General features: G+C 43.4%; 1 protein-coding gene across 4 annotated transcripts in view; it reads right to left on the bottom strand.

Annotated features, from left to right (window-relative positions):
* LOC119404842 (dystrophin) overlaps nucleotides 1-17,894 on the bottom strand; it is a 38,679-nt gene extending 20,785 nt beyond the window's left edge. For 2 of the 4 annotated variants that reach the window (XM_037671519.2, XM_037671520.2), the window contains exons 1-12: nucleotides 17,055-17,223; nucleotides 16,670-16,737; nucleotides 15,972-16,108; nucleotides 14,059-14,263; nucleotides 10,498-10,583; nucleotides 10,263-10,342; nucleotides 10,078-10,152; nucleotides 6,796-6,910; nucleotides 5,061-5,115; nucleotides 4,857-4,968; nucleotides 4,154-4,269; nucleotides 1,922-1,994 (exon numbers count right to left, since the gene is read on the bottom strand). In XM_037671519.2, coding sequence (XP_037527447.1) covers nucleotides 1,922-1,994; nucleotides 4,154-4,269; nucleotides 4,857-4,968; nucleotides 5,061-5,115; nucleotides 6,796-6,910; nucleotides 10,078-10,152; nucleotides 10,263-10,342; nucleotides 10,498-10,583; nucleotides 14,059-14,263; nucleotides 15,972-16,108; nucleotides 16,670-16,737; nucleotides 17,055-17,063 — 1,131 coding nt within the window. In that variant the 5' untranslated portion in view covers nucleotides 17,064-17,223. Of the gene's footprint in view, nucleotides 1-1,921; nucleotides 1,995-4,153; nucleotides 4,270-4,856; nucleotides 4,969-5,060; nucleotides 5,116-6,795; nucleotides 6,911-10,077; nucleotides 10,153-10,262; nucleotides 10,343-10,497; nucleotides 10,584-14,058; nucleotides 14,264-15,971; nucleotides 16,109-16,669; nucleotides 16,738-17,054; nucleotides 17,225-17,715 lie in introns of those variants that run through there. The other 2 variants (XM_037671521.2, XM_037671522.2) reach the window with 2 other exon arrangements.
* Between the last annotated feature and the right edge of the window lie 119 nt (nucleotides 17,895-18,013).

Here is an 18,013-nt window from a genome sequence, read left to right as displayed (position 1 = left end):
TACCAATATAAAAATGGGTAGGGTGACGGCATCGTGGGACGGCATCGTGAGTACGACGTAAGAAAGAACTTAAGCTCTGCCCAAAGAACGGTGACGTGCCTAATAATAATATCTTGGGTTTAACTTCCCAAAACCAAGATATGATTATGAGAGACGCCGTAGTGGAGGGCTCCCGAAATTTCGACCACCTGGGGTTCTTTAACGTGCACCTAAATCTAAGTACACGGGCCTCAAACATTTTCGCCTCCATCGAAAATGCAGCCGCCGCGGCCGGAATTCGATCCCACGACTTTGGTGTCAGCAGTCGAGCGCCATAACCATTAGACCACCGTGGCGGGACCGTGATGTGCCTGCCCTTCATCTGCGAAAGACACATGCTGACTGGTTTCCGCTCGAACAGTAAGTACTTTTTCTCTGCTAAAGTAAATACTATGCATATTAAAAGTTGAAGGTTTGTCGTTACTGCCTAAAACATTATGTTAGGCTGAGCAGCAATGTCAAAATCCCTGATGAAATTTACCAGGATCTTCAAGTTTCAGACCTAAAACCGGTGACATAAGCATGTCTGTATGGGAAATTCAACCATCTGAAACACTCGAGAACTAGGCTTGTGCAAATAGTAAATTTTTGGTTCGAAGCGAACAGTGATTTGGTCGTATAATGCCGAATCTAATTCGGATAGTATACATTACATCTTATAAAGAAAAATGAGCATATTTGTCATGACCCGACTAACCTGCACAATATTTTTTTTTCAATTTGAAACAAGGGATGTGCAAATGTCATTCTTTTTGATTCAAAGGGAGGAGCAACTTTGAATAGTAGCAGGATTTGACTTTCAGTAGAATGCAAGTGATAACCGGCAAAATGCATTACGTTATTTTACCATACTTAGAGCATATAAGCCAGTATAACAAGCTATTAAACTTAAAAAATGATTAATCGATGTGAGGGTGACATGCTCATTTAACCTTGAACTGGGGCTTTGTGGCAGTGCACTTGGCACTGCCACAAAGTGTGGCAGTGTGGCAGTTTCTCCTGGATAGTTATGTTCACGGTATAGCCCCCCTCCACTGCAGCGAAAGCACCTTTACAGGGGGTAACGTGCGGTTTATATACATTAATTCGTTCATTTCAAATACTTCAAAATTTGGAATAATCTAAATTCACTTCAAAGCGAATTCGAATACTGCAATATCCGTTCGAATATTCGAAGTGCTCGAATATTCGCACATGCCTATCGAGAAGTGCATGATGTCATGAAAATGAGTAAGCGCAATTGGGTGGAGCATTTGTGCACGTTCTCTGTGGGAAGGACAACGATGGCTGCTGGTGGAGCTGACGTCTTTTTTGAAGTTGTAATCGAGTAAAGTAAAGGCACATATAGGCAACACTGATCGAGAAAATAGCAGCGTTGAGTAATTGGCTCAACGAGAGCATGTCTTACAAAGAACGTTACGTTAAGTAGTCAAGACCAATGACTGTACTGATGCAAAAAACATTCACACGCAGACACACTCAAAAGTGGTTTATGTAGTTCGTCACCAATTTTTCTTACAAAGCATGCTTTAAATATTTCGCATGTGGCCTCATGTACAGCTGCAAGCAAAAAGCACACAGCTAGAATGCAATTTATTTTAATAATTTAGACCACCCCTGGGCCTTACCTAGTGTCAACTAATACAGTGCCTGAAATCACCGATAATACAAGCCCTGAAATGACAGGCATGTGGTGAGCGACACATAACGTCCAGCTCCACAAAGCTGTTTCATTTCAAACTTTTCAACAACTGTTTAAAATGTGGGACAAAATGTGAAGTCCTGATCATTTACATGCACTAGCTATAAAAGAGAGAAAGAAAGAAAAAAAAAAACGCGAACTCTCAATTTAGCAATTAGAACAGCAAGAGCAGCCACTCACAGCCATTGTCTTCACGCAGTCCACTTCATCTGATGGCGGCACTCGATACGCTTTCGGGCTTTGCGCTGGAGCCCTGAGAAAGGGACAGGCACCGATGTCGTATGAGATAAAGCGCAACATGGGCACACTGCAGTCATTGTCGTGATAATTGAGAGCTTCAGCTCATCATTCACAGTCCACTCCACTAAGCCTGGTAAAAAACACTACAGCGCACACGCACAATCGAGCGGATTGCAATAGAGCATCCACATGGCTTGTTTGTCATCTTAAAGGAGTAGTGACACGAATTTTAAATATTTTCGGGTTGCTAAAACACGGGTGTCAAGAACCCTAAAAAGAGTGTTGTAGTGCTGCTTAGGAATGCAATGAATATATTTTAGAGGTGTGCGAATATTCGAAATTTCGAATATTTTTCTAATAGTCTTTGCTATTCGATTCGATTAGCACTGGAATTTTACTATTCGAACTTCCCAAATAACAAATACAGTCAACGTCCGATTGAAAGTAACCCCTTCAGATTTTCAATATGCTTCACCTCATTACACTCTCGTATTGCGGCAAAGCTGCCTTTCAAGCTCCGTTGCGGTCGAACTTAGTCAAGAGACGGTCAACGTCCGATTAGATGTGGTCCCTAGATTTTTCAAAATGGTTCACCTCATTACACCCCGGTATTGCGGCAAAGCTGCCTTTTAAGCTCCGTTACGGTCGAACTTGGCCAAGACACAGCCAACTTCCGATTGGAAGTGGTCCCTACATTTTCAGTATGCTTCACTTCATCAAACCCGGTATTGCGGCAAAGCTGCCTTTCAAGCTCCGTTACGGTCGAACTTAGCCAAGTGACAGTCAACGTCCGATTGGAAGTGGTCCCTAGATTTTCAATATGTTTCGCCTCATCACACCCCGGTATTGCAGCAAAGCTACCTTTCAAGCTCCGCTACGGTCGCAAATGTATTAACTCAAGAAAACGCTGGTTCCAACATGGAGATGAAAGATGTGGCAGAGGTGGGGGCTCAATTAATGCTGTTTTGGACCTGAAATTTGGGCAGGAAGTCCGAAAAATCAGAAGCCGAAGCTTTTTAGCATCCAAAATTTCAGATGTTCTTATATATCGACGTCTACGAGGCAGATTTGGAGCTCGGGACTTGAAGAGAGCACCCCCTTGTCCACCACATCAGTTGGGCTTCCACAGAATTTGAAAGAGCAGGAGAGGCTGAGGAAATGGCATCTTTGCCTATCACGTGTAAAGTGTTGTCGGCAACACTTTGGTTGCACCAAATCATGTACATAAATACAATTCGGCCTCTCCATTGCCTCATTCTTGATAAGACAACTATGAAACACCACCCCGCCAGTGCTTCATCAACCTAGTGAAAAGAAACACTTTCATGTTGCTGTCTCATAAGAATATGCTTAGGAATCCTGTCTTTTTTTTTCTGCAATTTCGCTTTGAAGTATTCGAAAAATATTCTAGAATTATTTGAGAAATATTCGAAAAATATTCTATTCGATTTGCACTCACAATTCAATATTCGAATTCGCTTCGCACCCAAAATTTTGCTATTCGCACAGCTCTAATATATTTTTAATACCTCGACCTTATAACAGCGATTTCTGTGATTTAGGCTGCATGGAGGACACAGATTTCTCAAACCCAGTGAACTGTGTTGACTTGTTGTGATAACATATTCATTGCGCTGAGGCTGGCTTGCAGATGTTCGGTGACGAAAAGTTTAATATTGAAGTAAAATATTTTATACGTGTTTCCTGGCTCCGATGTGTGGAGAACGTTGATAGTGCACACCACGGAAACGAAAAATGTCCCTACTGAGGTGCCTCAAAATCGTGTCAGTAAAAATGAAGTACACTGTCTTCTGAAGGAGCCAGAAACTTAACATATTAAGTTTCAGGACATTTTGTTGAGCCAATGTGGCCAAAATACGAAAAAAAAAAGACTGAAATTCATGACGTCACCATTGGAAACTTTTGACATTGATTTTCTGATCTATTAATAAACCTATGGTGGTGAAATTAATGATGCTAGAGTCTTTGGGGTATAATTTATCAGTCTAAACTAATTAGTGTCTTCCTGTTAAATAATAGTGTCAGATGCAACCACAGTCTTCACACTGCTTTCATGCAACTGACAGCAGCACAATTTCAATGGAGGAGCGAGTGACCTTCAGGTGAGAACAGGTGAAATGGCAAGTACGTATTTTCCGTAGGCAGGCTCACTTGGATTCAGGGTTGGCCTGGAGGGGAAGATAACTGGGCCTGGGTTCACGCTTCCAGCGCTGGATCTTCAGGCTGATGGTCTTCAGGACAGCTTTGACTTTTTCCCAGGAAGATGTCTGCGAGCGTTACAATGCAGTTGGTAGGCCGTTAAGACAATATGACACGCGCCCGAATTCACTTCGAAAACAATTATTAGCCAAGTCTAAAACTTTACTTGGCATACAACTGAGTTGAATGGAACTCAACATAACAGCCTCTTAAAGCCTGCTAACGTGTTACTCAAGGAAGAAATCAAATTTCTTCTACAATGGACAAACACATAGCACCCAAAGAATTGAGCAAAAATCTGGACGTAAGCATTAAAGAAAATTGATTAATCAACCAAAATGATTACATTACTGAGTGGCTTTATGAACTAAATCAACTGCTAAATAAGCAACTGCTAAATATTCAGTTGCTTCACCAGATGTGAACTGTTTTTTCATGACAGGTATGATATCTTGTGGGGGCAGGGCAGGCAACGGCGGCTTGTGTGTGCAAGACTATTGCCATGCGCCCTTTTTTCTTTACTTTGATGAGATCGGGTTCCACCCACAAATACCGTTAGCACTGCTCGGCACAGGTCGCGGCGCTGTTTGGGAAGCTTACCCCAAAAAAAGAAGGCCACGTGGCAAAATGGTATGTAGCATTCAGGCAAACCTACCTGTTGGCAGTGCTCTTGCATTCGGTGCTTGATGGAATGGTTCTTGCTGACATTGCCATGCAAAAAGCAGCTTTGGCACAAGTCGTAGTTGAGGCACTGAAGGCACTGGTACCTGTCAAGAGGGCAACATGTGTAATTACGAGCGCTTCTCATGCACTAATGATGGCTTTTCCAAAATTAGCAGCGACCAAAAGAGCAGCTCACCTCAGACCAACGATGGGGTACGTTTTGCACGCTCCACATTTCATCGGGTGTGCAACTGCAAGAGCGAAAAAAATATTCGAAGACAGCAATGTCAGTGGTAGATCGGGAGGGAGGCTACAGACAAACTATTCATAAAGATCCAGTCCTGCAAGTCGCGGCTACTTTCTAATCAACAACTCTCATCCACAAACCCATATGTGCACATTTCAAGAATGGAAAAAATGCCCTATCGCCTCGGAGTATAAAGTGAAGGGACAGTGCAAAGAAAAAAATGAGTCTAGTTGTATATTAGGCAATAAACTGCATTTCTACAATACTATAAAGCTGCTCTTATTGAGAGAAGGCTTTACAAACAAGGCGAGGACTGTGACGGCGTCCGAGTGGGCCTGGTGACATTTTTTTTTTACCAGTGAAGATGGGCTATATACATAGTATTAAGAAAGAGCCAAAAACATAGCTTAGGAGAATTTCTTGGAACGTTTATAGCATCCCAATTGCCAAACATGAGAGAATACACTGAAACTTGTGATGTCACATTCAAGATACGTGCACAAAGTATGGAAAAAGAAAAGGAAATTAGATCAGTTTTTCTGTCAGTAACTAATTCTTTCCATAAAGTTAGAGAAAACAGACCTTGAAAAAAAAAAAAAGAAAGACACACATGAAATTTGACGTAGCATTTTGCGTTAGCGTCCCTGTAAACAAGGTCTACACTTAGGGTGTACTTAGGAAGGGTGTTGTTTGTGTACATTACCGTACTTACTCGAAAGTAACGCGACCACGATTGTAACGCGAGGAGTGACTTTTCAGTGCCGAAAAAAAAAAAAAAAAAAAAAGAAGAACGCGAATGTAACGCGAGTAAAGCGGGGGGGAAAAAAGTACCTTTATTTGCTGCACATGGTAGTGGCAAAGACATCCCAGTTTCTAAATATAAAGTGAGTTTTGTTCATTCGTCGCTTTCATCGCCATCATCGCCGGTGGTCGAGCCCTCTTTGTCATTTTCTTCCTCCCAGATGAGGTCATCCTCCGTGCCATCCATATAGTTCGATATACAGCACTGTTTAAACGCGTGAACTATCATGTCGTGCGGCAGGCCGTACCAAGCGGCGGACACCCACTCGGCAATCTTCGCGGCGCTAGGTCGCTTTGTCCTACCGTAGGTGTCAAAGCCCGATCTTCTCACTCTTGAAGAGCACTTCACGCTGGAGCCTCCACCCACGGATAGTCGATTCCACCACATCTAGCCGTCGAGCCGCGGCTGAGTTCCCGATTTCCTCAGCCATCAGTATTGCACTTCTCTTAAAGCGGGCATCGTACTGAACTCGTCGCGCTGCCATTTGCTCGAGCCGAAGTCGCGGAAGCACAAAGGAAATGAACCGCCCGCAAAACACGTCGCGAACAATAGGATTGGATTGGATTCGATTCGATGTTGCCAGCGTGCATATGTTGCCAGCACAAGGTTGAAAGGTTGCTAGGTTTCTCGTAGCCATTTTAAGGAACCAGTGGGGCGGCACCGCCAAGGCACGATTTGAGGTGCTTCGATTATAACGCGGACCCCCAAATCACTTCAGAGAGATTTTGAAAAAAACTCGTTACATTCGAGTAAATACGGTAAGTGACACAAACAACACATGCTTTCTCACATAGTGAAGAGAAACCACAATCAAGCCTACTTGGCAAATTAGAAAGGACAAACGAAAAAAAGACTAAAGAAAACAATCACTCAGTGCCGTACCATTTTCAGTAGACCTCATCCTGTAGAATGTCGAGATCCAAACAAGGTTTTGCGGTTCCCGGAGCAGCCAATTGAGGAACATGTCATCTGGAACAGCAGGCAGCGCTGGTGCAAGCTGGAAAATCCACCAGAAAAAAATAAGGCTGCTGCATACAGTATGGCAACACGAGGTGCATTTGTTCTTTCGAGTGCAGTGCAACTGCCAATTACATTACTAAACCACTAAACTAGCACAAGACCTGCAGCTGTCTACAGCCAACAGTCTTTATCAACAACAAAGAGGCAACACTGTAACAATCACACAGCACGTCTGCTTTGCTTGTAACCAGTTTACAAATAGCAACATAAACATCATGCAGACATGTTTCGCGGTGCAGCAGATGGTGTAGCCAAAAAAAAAAAAAATTCAAAGCTCACAAAATTAAGCCTTTCACTCCTTAGTACAAAATGTCCATCGTTAACGACACTTGACTATGCCCGAGCAAACGTGGTCAAAGTCCATGCCATTACAAACAGCTGTCGAAGGAACGTCCAAAGTGCCATATCCTTACTTTCGCTCTCGCCTCTTTTCTTGCTTTTAGAAAACCTCCACTCCAGGTAACAGCACTGTTTTCTTTAGCTGCACGATCTACAAACACAGCTCAACTTCGTATTCTCATAGCAAATGTGGAAACGCTCCAAGTGAATTTCCACCATTGTCGCTGGCGTGACATTGCACACACTCAAAATGTGATAAGATGCTATCACGCACCATATGCAAGCCGTATGTAGCAGTTGAAGGGGACACTGTGAGAAGGTGAGTTGTGTGATAACTTGGTGCATGCAATTGTCACATGTGTATCGTAAGGACCGTGAATTAATCATAATGCAAGCAATGTGGGGGGAGGTGAGCATGCAAGGTAGAGATGGACGTGGTGTCAGACGAGTGCTTGTCTCCTCAAGTTAGCCCGCCATTGGAGGCTCCCGCATCTGTGACGAAAATAAATAGACTGACTGATTGATTGATTGATTGCTTGATTGATTGACTAGTGTGCCCTATCTTGCACATGATCACGTAATCAGCGGCAGACACAAAAGCCGGGTGAGCCAAGATAACTGGCTAGTGGCTTAGTGTGCACCATCCTAAAGCCTGCCCAGTGTTGTACGTCATGTTATTTACAAATTTTCCAAGTCTCACTGAAACAAGATGTGCACTGTCAATCACGTGAGCATCGCAACATTTGAATTTTTGCAGTCAAGTAAGATCTGTCCATGTTCACCTTAGCGCGCATGAAGGCCTGCTGGTTAACTTAATTAGTAAGCTGATGTTTACTATACGGTCAATGAAACTAGGAATGCTGCTCAGAGTAGTTGCCTAATACGCTACTACAGCTATCAATGCTTCATCTTACAGGTGAAACAACGACTTATTTCTTTGTTGTCCGTTTCAAGTTTGTATGCCAGCAAGTAAAAAATATGCTCCACTTCAACATTTTTTTTTTCAGAATCCATAATTCGGTGGCATTCACTTGCACTTGTTTTTCTTTAATGGAGCAGGGAAAGGTAAACCGAGGAAACCTGTGAACAAAGGACGACGTGCCCCAATAATATTATTGACCCCTTCATCTTATCTCGTGAAAAGGCACAGGCCATCTGTCGGGCCAAAGAGGTCGAGGGCTGCACTTCGCTCTACATCAGCGCAACGCATATAAACACCTAATCTTATCAGAAGCGAAAAGCTCACGTGTGATCTCTCAAGAGTGCCTGCTGTTTTCCTTTCTAGGAAGCACTTCCCAGTCTGCCATATGTGGTTTCATGTTGCGCAAAGCCACACATTCATTACACAACTTGCAACATAAAAAAAAAGGCACTCCTTGGTCATTTCACGCAGGATGTTGACGTACAGCGATTGCTTGACGCAAAGAGAAAATTATTTGCATGGGTGCAAGCGAATGGTTGTGTATGAGCCTCGTTAAATAGAATGTCACAGGATCAGAGAAAATGTTCTATTGCCACATACCACAAGTACATACCACAAGGTTTTTAACATTTCTAGAATTACTACATGCTATGCATTCTTGCTTGCTCGAGTTTTGATGCTGACCTTCAAGCTAGGCTTCTTTCCATTGGAGAGGGAACAAATGACGGGCTCCTATAAAGAACATTACTAGTATTTATTTATTTTTTAGCTGAGAAGAATGTTGAGGAACCAATTATGGCTGGTGAGTATCTCAACATCTGTAGTTACATTTGCACATAGATGCAGAAATTCTACTTCCAACTAACAAAAACCTTTTTTTTTTGTTTTTTTCGTCATTAGCTAGGTATATTTCGTCATTAGTCAGCCAGTTCAGGGACTGCTGTGCCATTAAGTGGCAATATCATTTGAATCTACTTGAGTTACCAACGTTCCATAGTACAAAGCAGGTACACTATATAAAGAACAAAACATTGAAATTCTATCATACCAGAGACTCTGGCCAATAGACTTACTGTAAGTTTCAATTAAAACGTTTCCTGTTGATTCAGCCGTTCAAAGAACTAATCTTATTGTTATAATAGTGAAGAGAATCCATTACAGGTGCACCCAAAAGATTTAATTAGAGTGTGACAGTCCTAACATAAACAGTTACATCAAACCAATTACAGCGAGAAGACTGAACTCACATAGAAAGCAACAGTAAAGTGTATGCCAACCTGCATCACCTCACATCATTATTTGCTGCAAGCTGCTACTACTATTTAGGAGGGCAGCAAGATACTAGTCAGAACTAGTATTTTGCATTGGCACAGAGAACAGTTCTGCAGCAGTGTTTCGAATTCAGGCCGTTTGGAGCGCAGCCATAATTCGAATACTTTTCTACACACACATCTGTCTCGAAGCCAATTGTAGAGCATCGGACACGTTATCTGAAGGTTCTAGGTTCGGTCCCTACCTGTGGCAAGTTAATTTTTCAGTCACTTTAATTACTTTCCATTTATGTCATAATTACTATTCTACAGTTAAAACATACAGGTAATGTCCCCTATAGTTTCCTTAGCTTCACTGTCTGTTGGCTTCATCAGGTTGTGTCTATCAAAAGAAACGAGCTTTGGGTAAACCCCCACCCCCTTTTTCGTTCAAAGCTAAAAGCAGCGTGACATGAGTGAGGGTCTCATAAGCAAGCCACAAACCAAAATGAAGTCTTTCAATTTAGTCTGAAAACAATTGCAAGAATACAGAAAGCATGAGTCAGCCTTTTTTTTTCTCGTTTTTGCAATTATATACCTGCACATTTTTGCGATTTATACCTGAACACATACCTTTCGACAGCTTTCCACAGCAGCAGGAACAAAGTGAGCGCCAAATGAAAGCTTTTCACCAAGGAACTCTGGAATCTGCCAGAAAATAAAAAAAAGAAAAAGTGTATAGCTGCAGCAAAATCTACTAACACGATATCAATGGACAACAAAAACACTGTGACATCCAATTTATTGGGAACCTGTACCTTTGAGATGTTGTGCAGGAAGCTCTCGAGCTCTTCGTAGGAAATGCGATGAGTACCGTCTTGCAGCTCGTTGCAAATGTCTGAAGAAACGAACATAGTACGCTTCTATGAACACAACGAAAGGTACACTTTAAAAGCCCGAAATGAGATGTTTATGCTCACTGAATGGATGGCCATTTTCACGTTGGTTAGGTTAGATTAGGATAGGTACGAGAGAAGGCAGCACTGAACTCACACTTGAGCTTGTCCAGGAGCCGGCCAGCGCAGAAGACAAACAGGGCTATCTTCATCTGCAAAACTTGAATTGTCCCTTTGCGCTTCCTGTGGACAGACAAACGGCGATAAGGGAAGCAGGAACGGAAAACCTAATACATCATACATGTTGATATAGAGGGATAGTGCTTTGTGGTTACGAAAAACATACTTCTGCAATTGATATAAGGCAGCACGGCACAGTGTCACGGGAAGGAGGGCGAAGGGGAGTGGTAGATGGTGAAGAGCAGAAAGGACAGACCCCCTCCTCGAGATGCAGTCGAACATTACTATAACGAACACTGATATTGCGAATTGCAGTAGACTCTCAGTGAAGAAAAATCTGTTAAACAGAACTACTGCTTAAACGGAACAAATGCCTCTAATATCGTTGGTTTTTGTACTTGTATGCTGCACTCCTGTTCATCTCTCAGTAAACGAAACTCCCGTTAGACGGAACACATTTTACTGGTCCCTTCAGGTTCCGTTTAACAAGTCTACTGTATACGTTATAACGAAATAAATACGAATTTTGATCAGTCAAGCTTCACTTCAGTGACATCTATTCCTTTTAGAACGAAACCGAAAATGCGAGAGCTGCCGTGATACCAGCAGTAACAAAAAAACATTTGGTTCGCGCGAGGCTCCAAACCCGAAATGCAGCATGAAAAGCAAAATAAATATTGAAAGACAATATTTATTGAATATTGAAAGATTCTCTAGTCATCCTGAAAGGCATCTGACTCGTGAGAAGGGCACACAGAAACCAGTCAACTTGATAGGTGTTCCAACTAAATTCCTTTAGGTATGGGCCATTCCAGGCAAAGATGTGCATGCATGAGAGTGAGAGTTCGGACACAATGGGTGCTGTGGCTGATCGGTATTATGATGTGACTTGAAATGCCTTGCGACAACCTCACATGAAATATCACTGCAAACAATAATAAAAATTAGCCGAAGCCTTGGCTAGGGCAACAGTGCAATTAAAGCTCATTCGCTGTTTAAAGGGGCACTAAAGAGCAAAACGATTTCCCTCGCATTAGTAAAGTAGTCTTCCATGATACCAAAAACACCACGCTTGCTGCGAGAAGACGCTTAATAAGTGAGAAAACGTGCAAAAAGAAAATACAGGTGGCGACGCCACCTTGGAATTCCCGCACCATTTGCCGTGACGTCACGTATTTTTGACAGCGCCTGCTTGGGCCTACATAGTTCCTAACCGGTTAAATCGAAGTACATTGTCCTCTGAGGGGGCCAGAGACTTGACATAACGAGTTTGTGGAAATTTCGTCGGGCCAGTGGAGCCAAAATACGTTACATGCTCTCTGAAATGTTTTACGTCACGAATTATTAGGTTCAGCGCGAAATTTAAAAATGAAACTTTGAACTTGGTTTTCGCCTCTAATAATAAACCTATGGTGGTGAAATAAACTACACAAGAGTTCTCCGAGCACACTTTATCAATCTAAACAGATTCATTGTTTCTCTTTAGTGTCCCTTTAAGTAGTAGTTGGGGAAGGGGTGGAGGAAGTCGTGCTTTCCACTTGCCCTCGTTGAGAGCTGCTCCTTATTCAATTTGACGCTACCTGACTGCATTTTCAATTATATAGACTATTGTACTTACTCAACTACAATGAGTTTTCTTTCCCAACATTCCTCCGATTCTTACAAGAGTTTTTGATGATTTTCTTCGCTTGTAGTTCGCCCTCACGTTACATTTGAATGAACAGAAGAATTGTCACCTTAAAGCAAATAAACACTAAACACCGCAGTTTTTAGCTTTACATTCAAAACCTGTACATTTATGTTGCGATTCAATATATGGACAGGCCAACTGAAGTCAAAACTTGCTGCTTGCTATTTTCACTGTTTCAGTGTTGCAGTAACCTGCACCTTTTCACCCTCCGACTCCAGTCACTCATGACAGAGTAGCGACCCAGCGCGCTCAGCACAACAGCTGCTTCGAAAGACGACAAACTGGGAAACCAGGTTGCAGCTCAGCAACTGGATCATAACCAGTTGACGATTCGAAGATGGCAAGACCACTGGAAGGCATTTTTTTAAATGCTTGGTTTTTCAGAGGGGCCCACTAGACCTTGCTGCTGTGGTCTACCGAATAAAATGCTCTGTGGTCTTTAAGAACTAGTGAAACGAGCTCTACGACACATAAGATGACTCCAGTCTCAAGAGACTGCATTAGCACAGAGGTAGGTATTCTTGCTTTCACGAGACTCGGCCTGTCTCGCTCAGCACTACCTTTTTAAAATATATTGCTGACAGCGCTCTTGGCACAGAGCGAAGGCTGCAGGCTTGGTCCAACCCCAGAAACGCTGCAGCGAACGCCTTCAGTGCCAAGTCATGCTAAATTATGTCAAAACGAAACTATCTTCATAAGTGATCCCAAAAAAGACCACCCAAGAAAAGATGACAGCGATGAGTGAACGCGTTTCTTAATGATATGCGATTCCTTGAAAAATGGCATTGTTTCTCTTTTTATTCGTCTCGTGCTACATTCGTAGTTAAATTCCTTGATTACGTATTAATTTTGAGCAACTGGAAAGTTGTCCCCAAAGTTGCAATCAAAGTTGCAATCAAATAGCCACGGTAACTATACATTCACTTTGAAACAAATCTCCATTGGAAATATTCGGGAAGAGATGTCCAATTAGGGTACAATTTTGGAAAAGGTGCGTTGGGACGAAGTACTAAAGGACTGAACACCGGACAGTCCCAATCCAGGCAGACACCAACACACTGGCTTAAGACTACTATTTTCAACAGCTGCTAGACCAGCAGCAACAAGCACTTCAGCTGATCCTGGCTCAAGGCCTTCGCAAACATGCAGTGATGCAGACTCTAATGGTGCACGAAAGACGGGGAATTCTAAGGGCCCTGTTTTCTTTATTTGATATTTTGATTCGAGGCAGTGACTTTATGCATTGTATAATATTGTATCGTCACTGTGTAACACTTTTGTGAAATTCATCCTGCAACATGTGCCTGAACTACCGAAGGGAAGTTAGGCCCTCGTCAGGTGTATTGATACACCTTTAGCCCAATTTCTCGGTATACAGTATTTGCTGTACAGCGGAATAAAAATTTTGATTGATTGATTTATTTATTAGACACACCCTCAATGAAAACCAACACACAATGACGCCAAGAAAGGTACGGGGGATGTCATTTCTAGTCTTTTAACTGTTTTGTAGTAATTGTGACAGAAATGTGAAGAAATTAAAGTGGACAAAAAGACAACTTGCCGCCAGCAGGGACCGAACCTGCAACCTTCAGGTAACGCGTCCGATCTCTACGAACTAAGCTACAGCGACGGTTGTAGAGCATCGGATGCATTATCCAAAGGTCGCAGGTTCAGTCCCTGCCAGCGGCAAGTTGCCTTTTCATCCAATTTAATTCCTTCACATTTATGTGAAGGAATTTATTACTACAACACAGTTAAAAGACTAGAAATGACATCCCCTATACCTTCCTTGGCGTCATTGTGTGTTGGTTTTCACCAAACTAAGTGGTGAGGAAAACAACTCACGCATCGAAAAGGTTCTGGAGCAGATTGAGGGCTAGTGAAGCGAGTAGGGGCACTTTCTGTTGATGTACCCCAGGAGCTCGCTTGTAGAGGTCCTCCAAGATGGCCTCGACTTGCGCGCAACCCAGGAGCAGTTCGTGCTGGGACGCACCTTCCAGGCCATGTGCCCCAAACACACTGCCAAGCATTGACACATGCACGTTGCTGACTGCAAGGTAACAAAAACAGAGACTGTTATGCTACTGTATTTCTATATTTCTTCGTCGAAATGCTTGTGCTAGAGGCGCCTTAGTGTACTTTTTGTTATGCTGCACATAGTTTTGCTAAGCAAGCTCCAAACTATCCAGCCCCCCCCCCCCCCAACAAGACCTTTTGCAAACTTCACGACGATGGCAGACAAGAATGACACAGATGAAGTGCTTCATTTGTGTCGTTCTTGTCTGCCATCGCTGTGAACTTTGCAGTGCTGCCTATTTCGTCAATGACATTCCAACTAGCCCCAACACAAGCTCTTCCTTTGCAAGAACTTCAAAAAGGTTTTGCACTGAATTAAGCCTGCTAAAAACTGATGTGAAAGCTTTTGTGTGCAATTAAGTGTGTAAGCATAAAATTATGTAATCGCATTCTCCTTGTTCTCACAGTCACAGTATTACGTGGAGCCCCACATATTTTTATTCTTACAAAAATGTCCTTCCATCATAAAACACAAGCATGATTTTGAAGCTTTCTATTTTCCCTTTTACAGGTTTTTATCAAAACTGAGAAGCCAAACCAGCTGATGTGTCTGGTAATCTCCACCAGACTCACTCCACAAAAATTGTAACGATACTATTGTTCTGCTAATGCTAAAAAAATTGCAAAATGGCATTGGTTGCTACAAACAACATGGAACTAGACAGAGTAAGCAAATACACCACTCTCAAATAAGACAGGTAAACATATATAATCAAAGCGCCGCGCGCTGTATACAAATGTAGCTCCCGAATCTACAAACCTTAGTTTATCCCTGATATTGCTTTAAAAGAGTGGAAACTTTTTCAGACATCTACAATGAATGTCTGTAAGAACTCCTGTGACCTGTTTTTTGTTTTTTTCATAGGCGAAAAACAACAGATATCAACAGATACCGAGTGCAACAAGGTTGTTTGATGCAAAAAGCAGATTAATTTTCACAAGGACGTAAAATGCAGCTGCCATTACACATGAGAAACACACGTACACAAGGATACTTAGCACCGACGTCAAAAATAAATGAGGTTCAATAAATAAGTCACTCAAGGGCATCTGCAGTGCCCCAATTTCAAGCTGCCATTCTCAGAGATAATTCCCTTAGTACGTCAACTCTGTAATTCCCAATCAGAGTTTCACATGCAGTAAAACTAAAACAATGTGTTCCCTTTAAATCCTGGCCATAGAGAGCATGTTTGTACAAGAAACAAAGAAATGTTACTTAATTTGTAGCTTAATATCAAACTAATTAATCATTTGTAACTGGTTTGCTGAGCTATTTACAAATGTAAGCTCTCTTCAGCTAACATTTCCCATATATAAATCCAAATTTAGAGGTAGCTCAGCATGAATGATACAATGGGCAGGACAGGGTTCAAAAGATGTTGTAGCGGCCAGTGAGCATACACGCAAAGGGTTCTTGCTGCAACAATAGACCACACTAATGCTGGCATCATAGAGAATTTGAAGCATGCACTTAATTTACGTCTAACACACATGAAACACCAGTGAACTGTTTTGTTGTTTTTTTTTCATTTCTTCAAACCAGCACGTGGCATTTTGTACAATCAATAATAATAAAAAACATGGCACAGGAAACGCTGCAGACTTTCATATGACAAGCACACATGAACTATCGCCCAAGAACTGTGCCCGTAGAATACAGCTGTTCGTCCCGCGCTACTCACACAGCAGTTCCTTTTGAAGGTAGATGAGCTTCGCTCCAGTCCTGTACGCAGCGTACTTTATGTCGTTGAACGACGTTAGCTTCTCGATGATAAGGACCATTTCAGGATGGTCCCACTGAGTCTTCTCCTTTCGATGGCTGCACAGATAATCGTAACCAATCACGGCATTAGCCTGTGCTCGGACTGCCAGGCATTAAATTCTTATCAGGCGCAACAGCTGCAGTGGAGGGCCGCTATCAGAAAACAAGACACCTGGCAAAGTCACTTCACTGTAAAAGCTGCAATGCGGTGTGTGTGCAGCCCGACGTTGTGCACAAATGTCTTTTGAGTGCAGCGTCATTGAAATTCTGGATGGTTACATTACTGAGAGCAAGCCCACGCTAATGCAAGTTTAAAATGCACACTCTAGGTTCCTCCGTAAATGTGGCACTTCAGAGGATATCGATCAGAAATTACACTTTTCATTGTCATATGATCTATTATGCGTACAACCAACATTCGGCACTTCAAGTGCATCAAGTGTTCAGACCATTAGCTCCTGGTCACTTATACGCATCACAGTTAATATAACTCCCACAAGCAGTCAATACACACACACACACACACACACACACACACACACACACACACACACACACACACACACACACACACACACATATCCTTAGGCCAAGAAATTGCAAAGTTTTACTACTCACTTCACATAATACGGGATTCCGGCTCCCGTCTCCTGTCTTTCCCACTCGTCCATCTCTTCTTCGCGTTCCTAGCACGAAATTCAAGAATTAGTGTATTTTTTTTTCGTCTCTAACAAATGAAATCGCCGTACGCCACAACACAAACTCGGAAGCAACCTTACACAGCAGCCCTAGAAGACTAAATGCGAACGGAAACGCGCGGCTGTGGCGATCTTCAAAAAAAAAAGAACAGCCGACCACAGGAAGCGCGCAGACGCAACAGGCAAAGCCGGCTTTCGGATTAGCGTACTACGGGCTGTTTACGCGCGCCAATACCCACGCAGTTAAAGAGACGTTTCCGATTGCATATGCCCGCGCGCCCTAGTCAGCGCGGAGCCGCACTCACCCGGTCCATGCGCGATATGTAAAGGCAACGCCGCAATCGCACGCCCGCAACTCGCGGCCGCGCTCAGACGAAGGTGACATCAAGAGCACGCGAGCCACGGGGCGCCCGAACACGACACTCGAGCCAGCGCGACACCCAAAGCGCGCGGCGGCAGCAGTTGACGTTGCGCGCCGCCCGCTCAAGGCGTTCGCTTCCGCGAACTCAACGCTTCTTTTTTGCTGCCGCGCTGTTTGCTCGCGCGGGAGACGCCTACACGATGTCCTCCAAGCCGTTCGGCACGTACGGCAGGGCGAAATCAAAACTACACAGCGATCACCGACCGCTCCAGGGTGCTTGAGAAAAAACGCGGCAAGAAAAGGGTAGTAAAAAAGAGCAGGTCCGCTGAGGTCAAAAGCGAACGCCGACACAACTTTCAACTCTTTTTAATCTCCGCGACAACGCGCCCGCTTTCCAGTTTCGTTGAGACACGGGCGAGGGTTCGTACGTTCGTAAGTTCGTAGTGAGCGTACGGGTATGCGTACGAGCCCGCAGCAACTCGTTCCAACAGCTCGCGAGCAAGCTGTGCGCTAAAAGTGGGACGGGAGGGCGCAAGAAAAACAAACCGCCCTCGCGGACTCCGGTCACGTTGTCATTTCATTCACGTCGTCGGAGCGCCACTTACCGTGGACGGCGGTCGCCTGTCGCACCTATCGATCCATGCTTGACGTCACGCTTATCTTACACACAACGTCGAGGAGTGGTTTTGGAAATTAAACGCAGTATTTATCGCCACACGCACACCACTTCGGAGAAGGAGAAGCCATTTTCAAATCGGAACATTGTTGCTTGGCCTTGGCTCGCTGGTTGCGATCGTGGCGATAAACCGGGACAAGCTGGCGCAGTGATAAGCGATAACGGGCGCGCGTGCCATCGTCATTTGCTAATTACGAGTTGAAGCGCCTATTATGAAAACTCGGACA

Source organism: Rhipicephalus sanguineus, chromosome 9 (genome assembly GCF_013339695.2).
Source record: "Rhipicephalus sanguineus isolate Rsan-2018 chromosome 9, BIME_Rsan_1.4, whole genome shotgun sequence".
Lineage (NCBI taxonomy): Eukaryota > Metazoa > Arthropoda > Arachnida > Ixodida > Ixodidae > Rhipicephalus > Rhipicephalus sanguineus.
The sequence above is the reverse complement of the archived record's forward strand: the minus strand, read 5'-3'. Positions and strand labels throughout refer to the sequence as shown.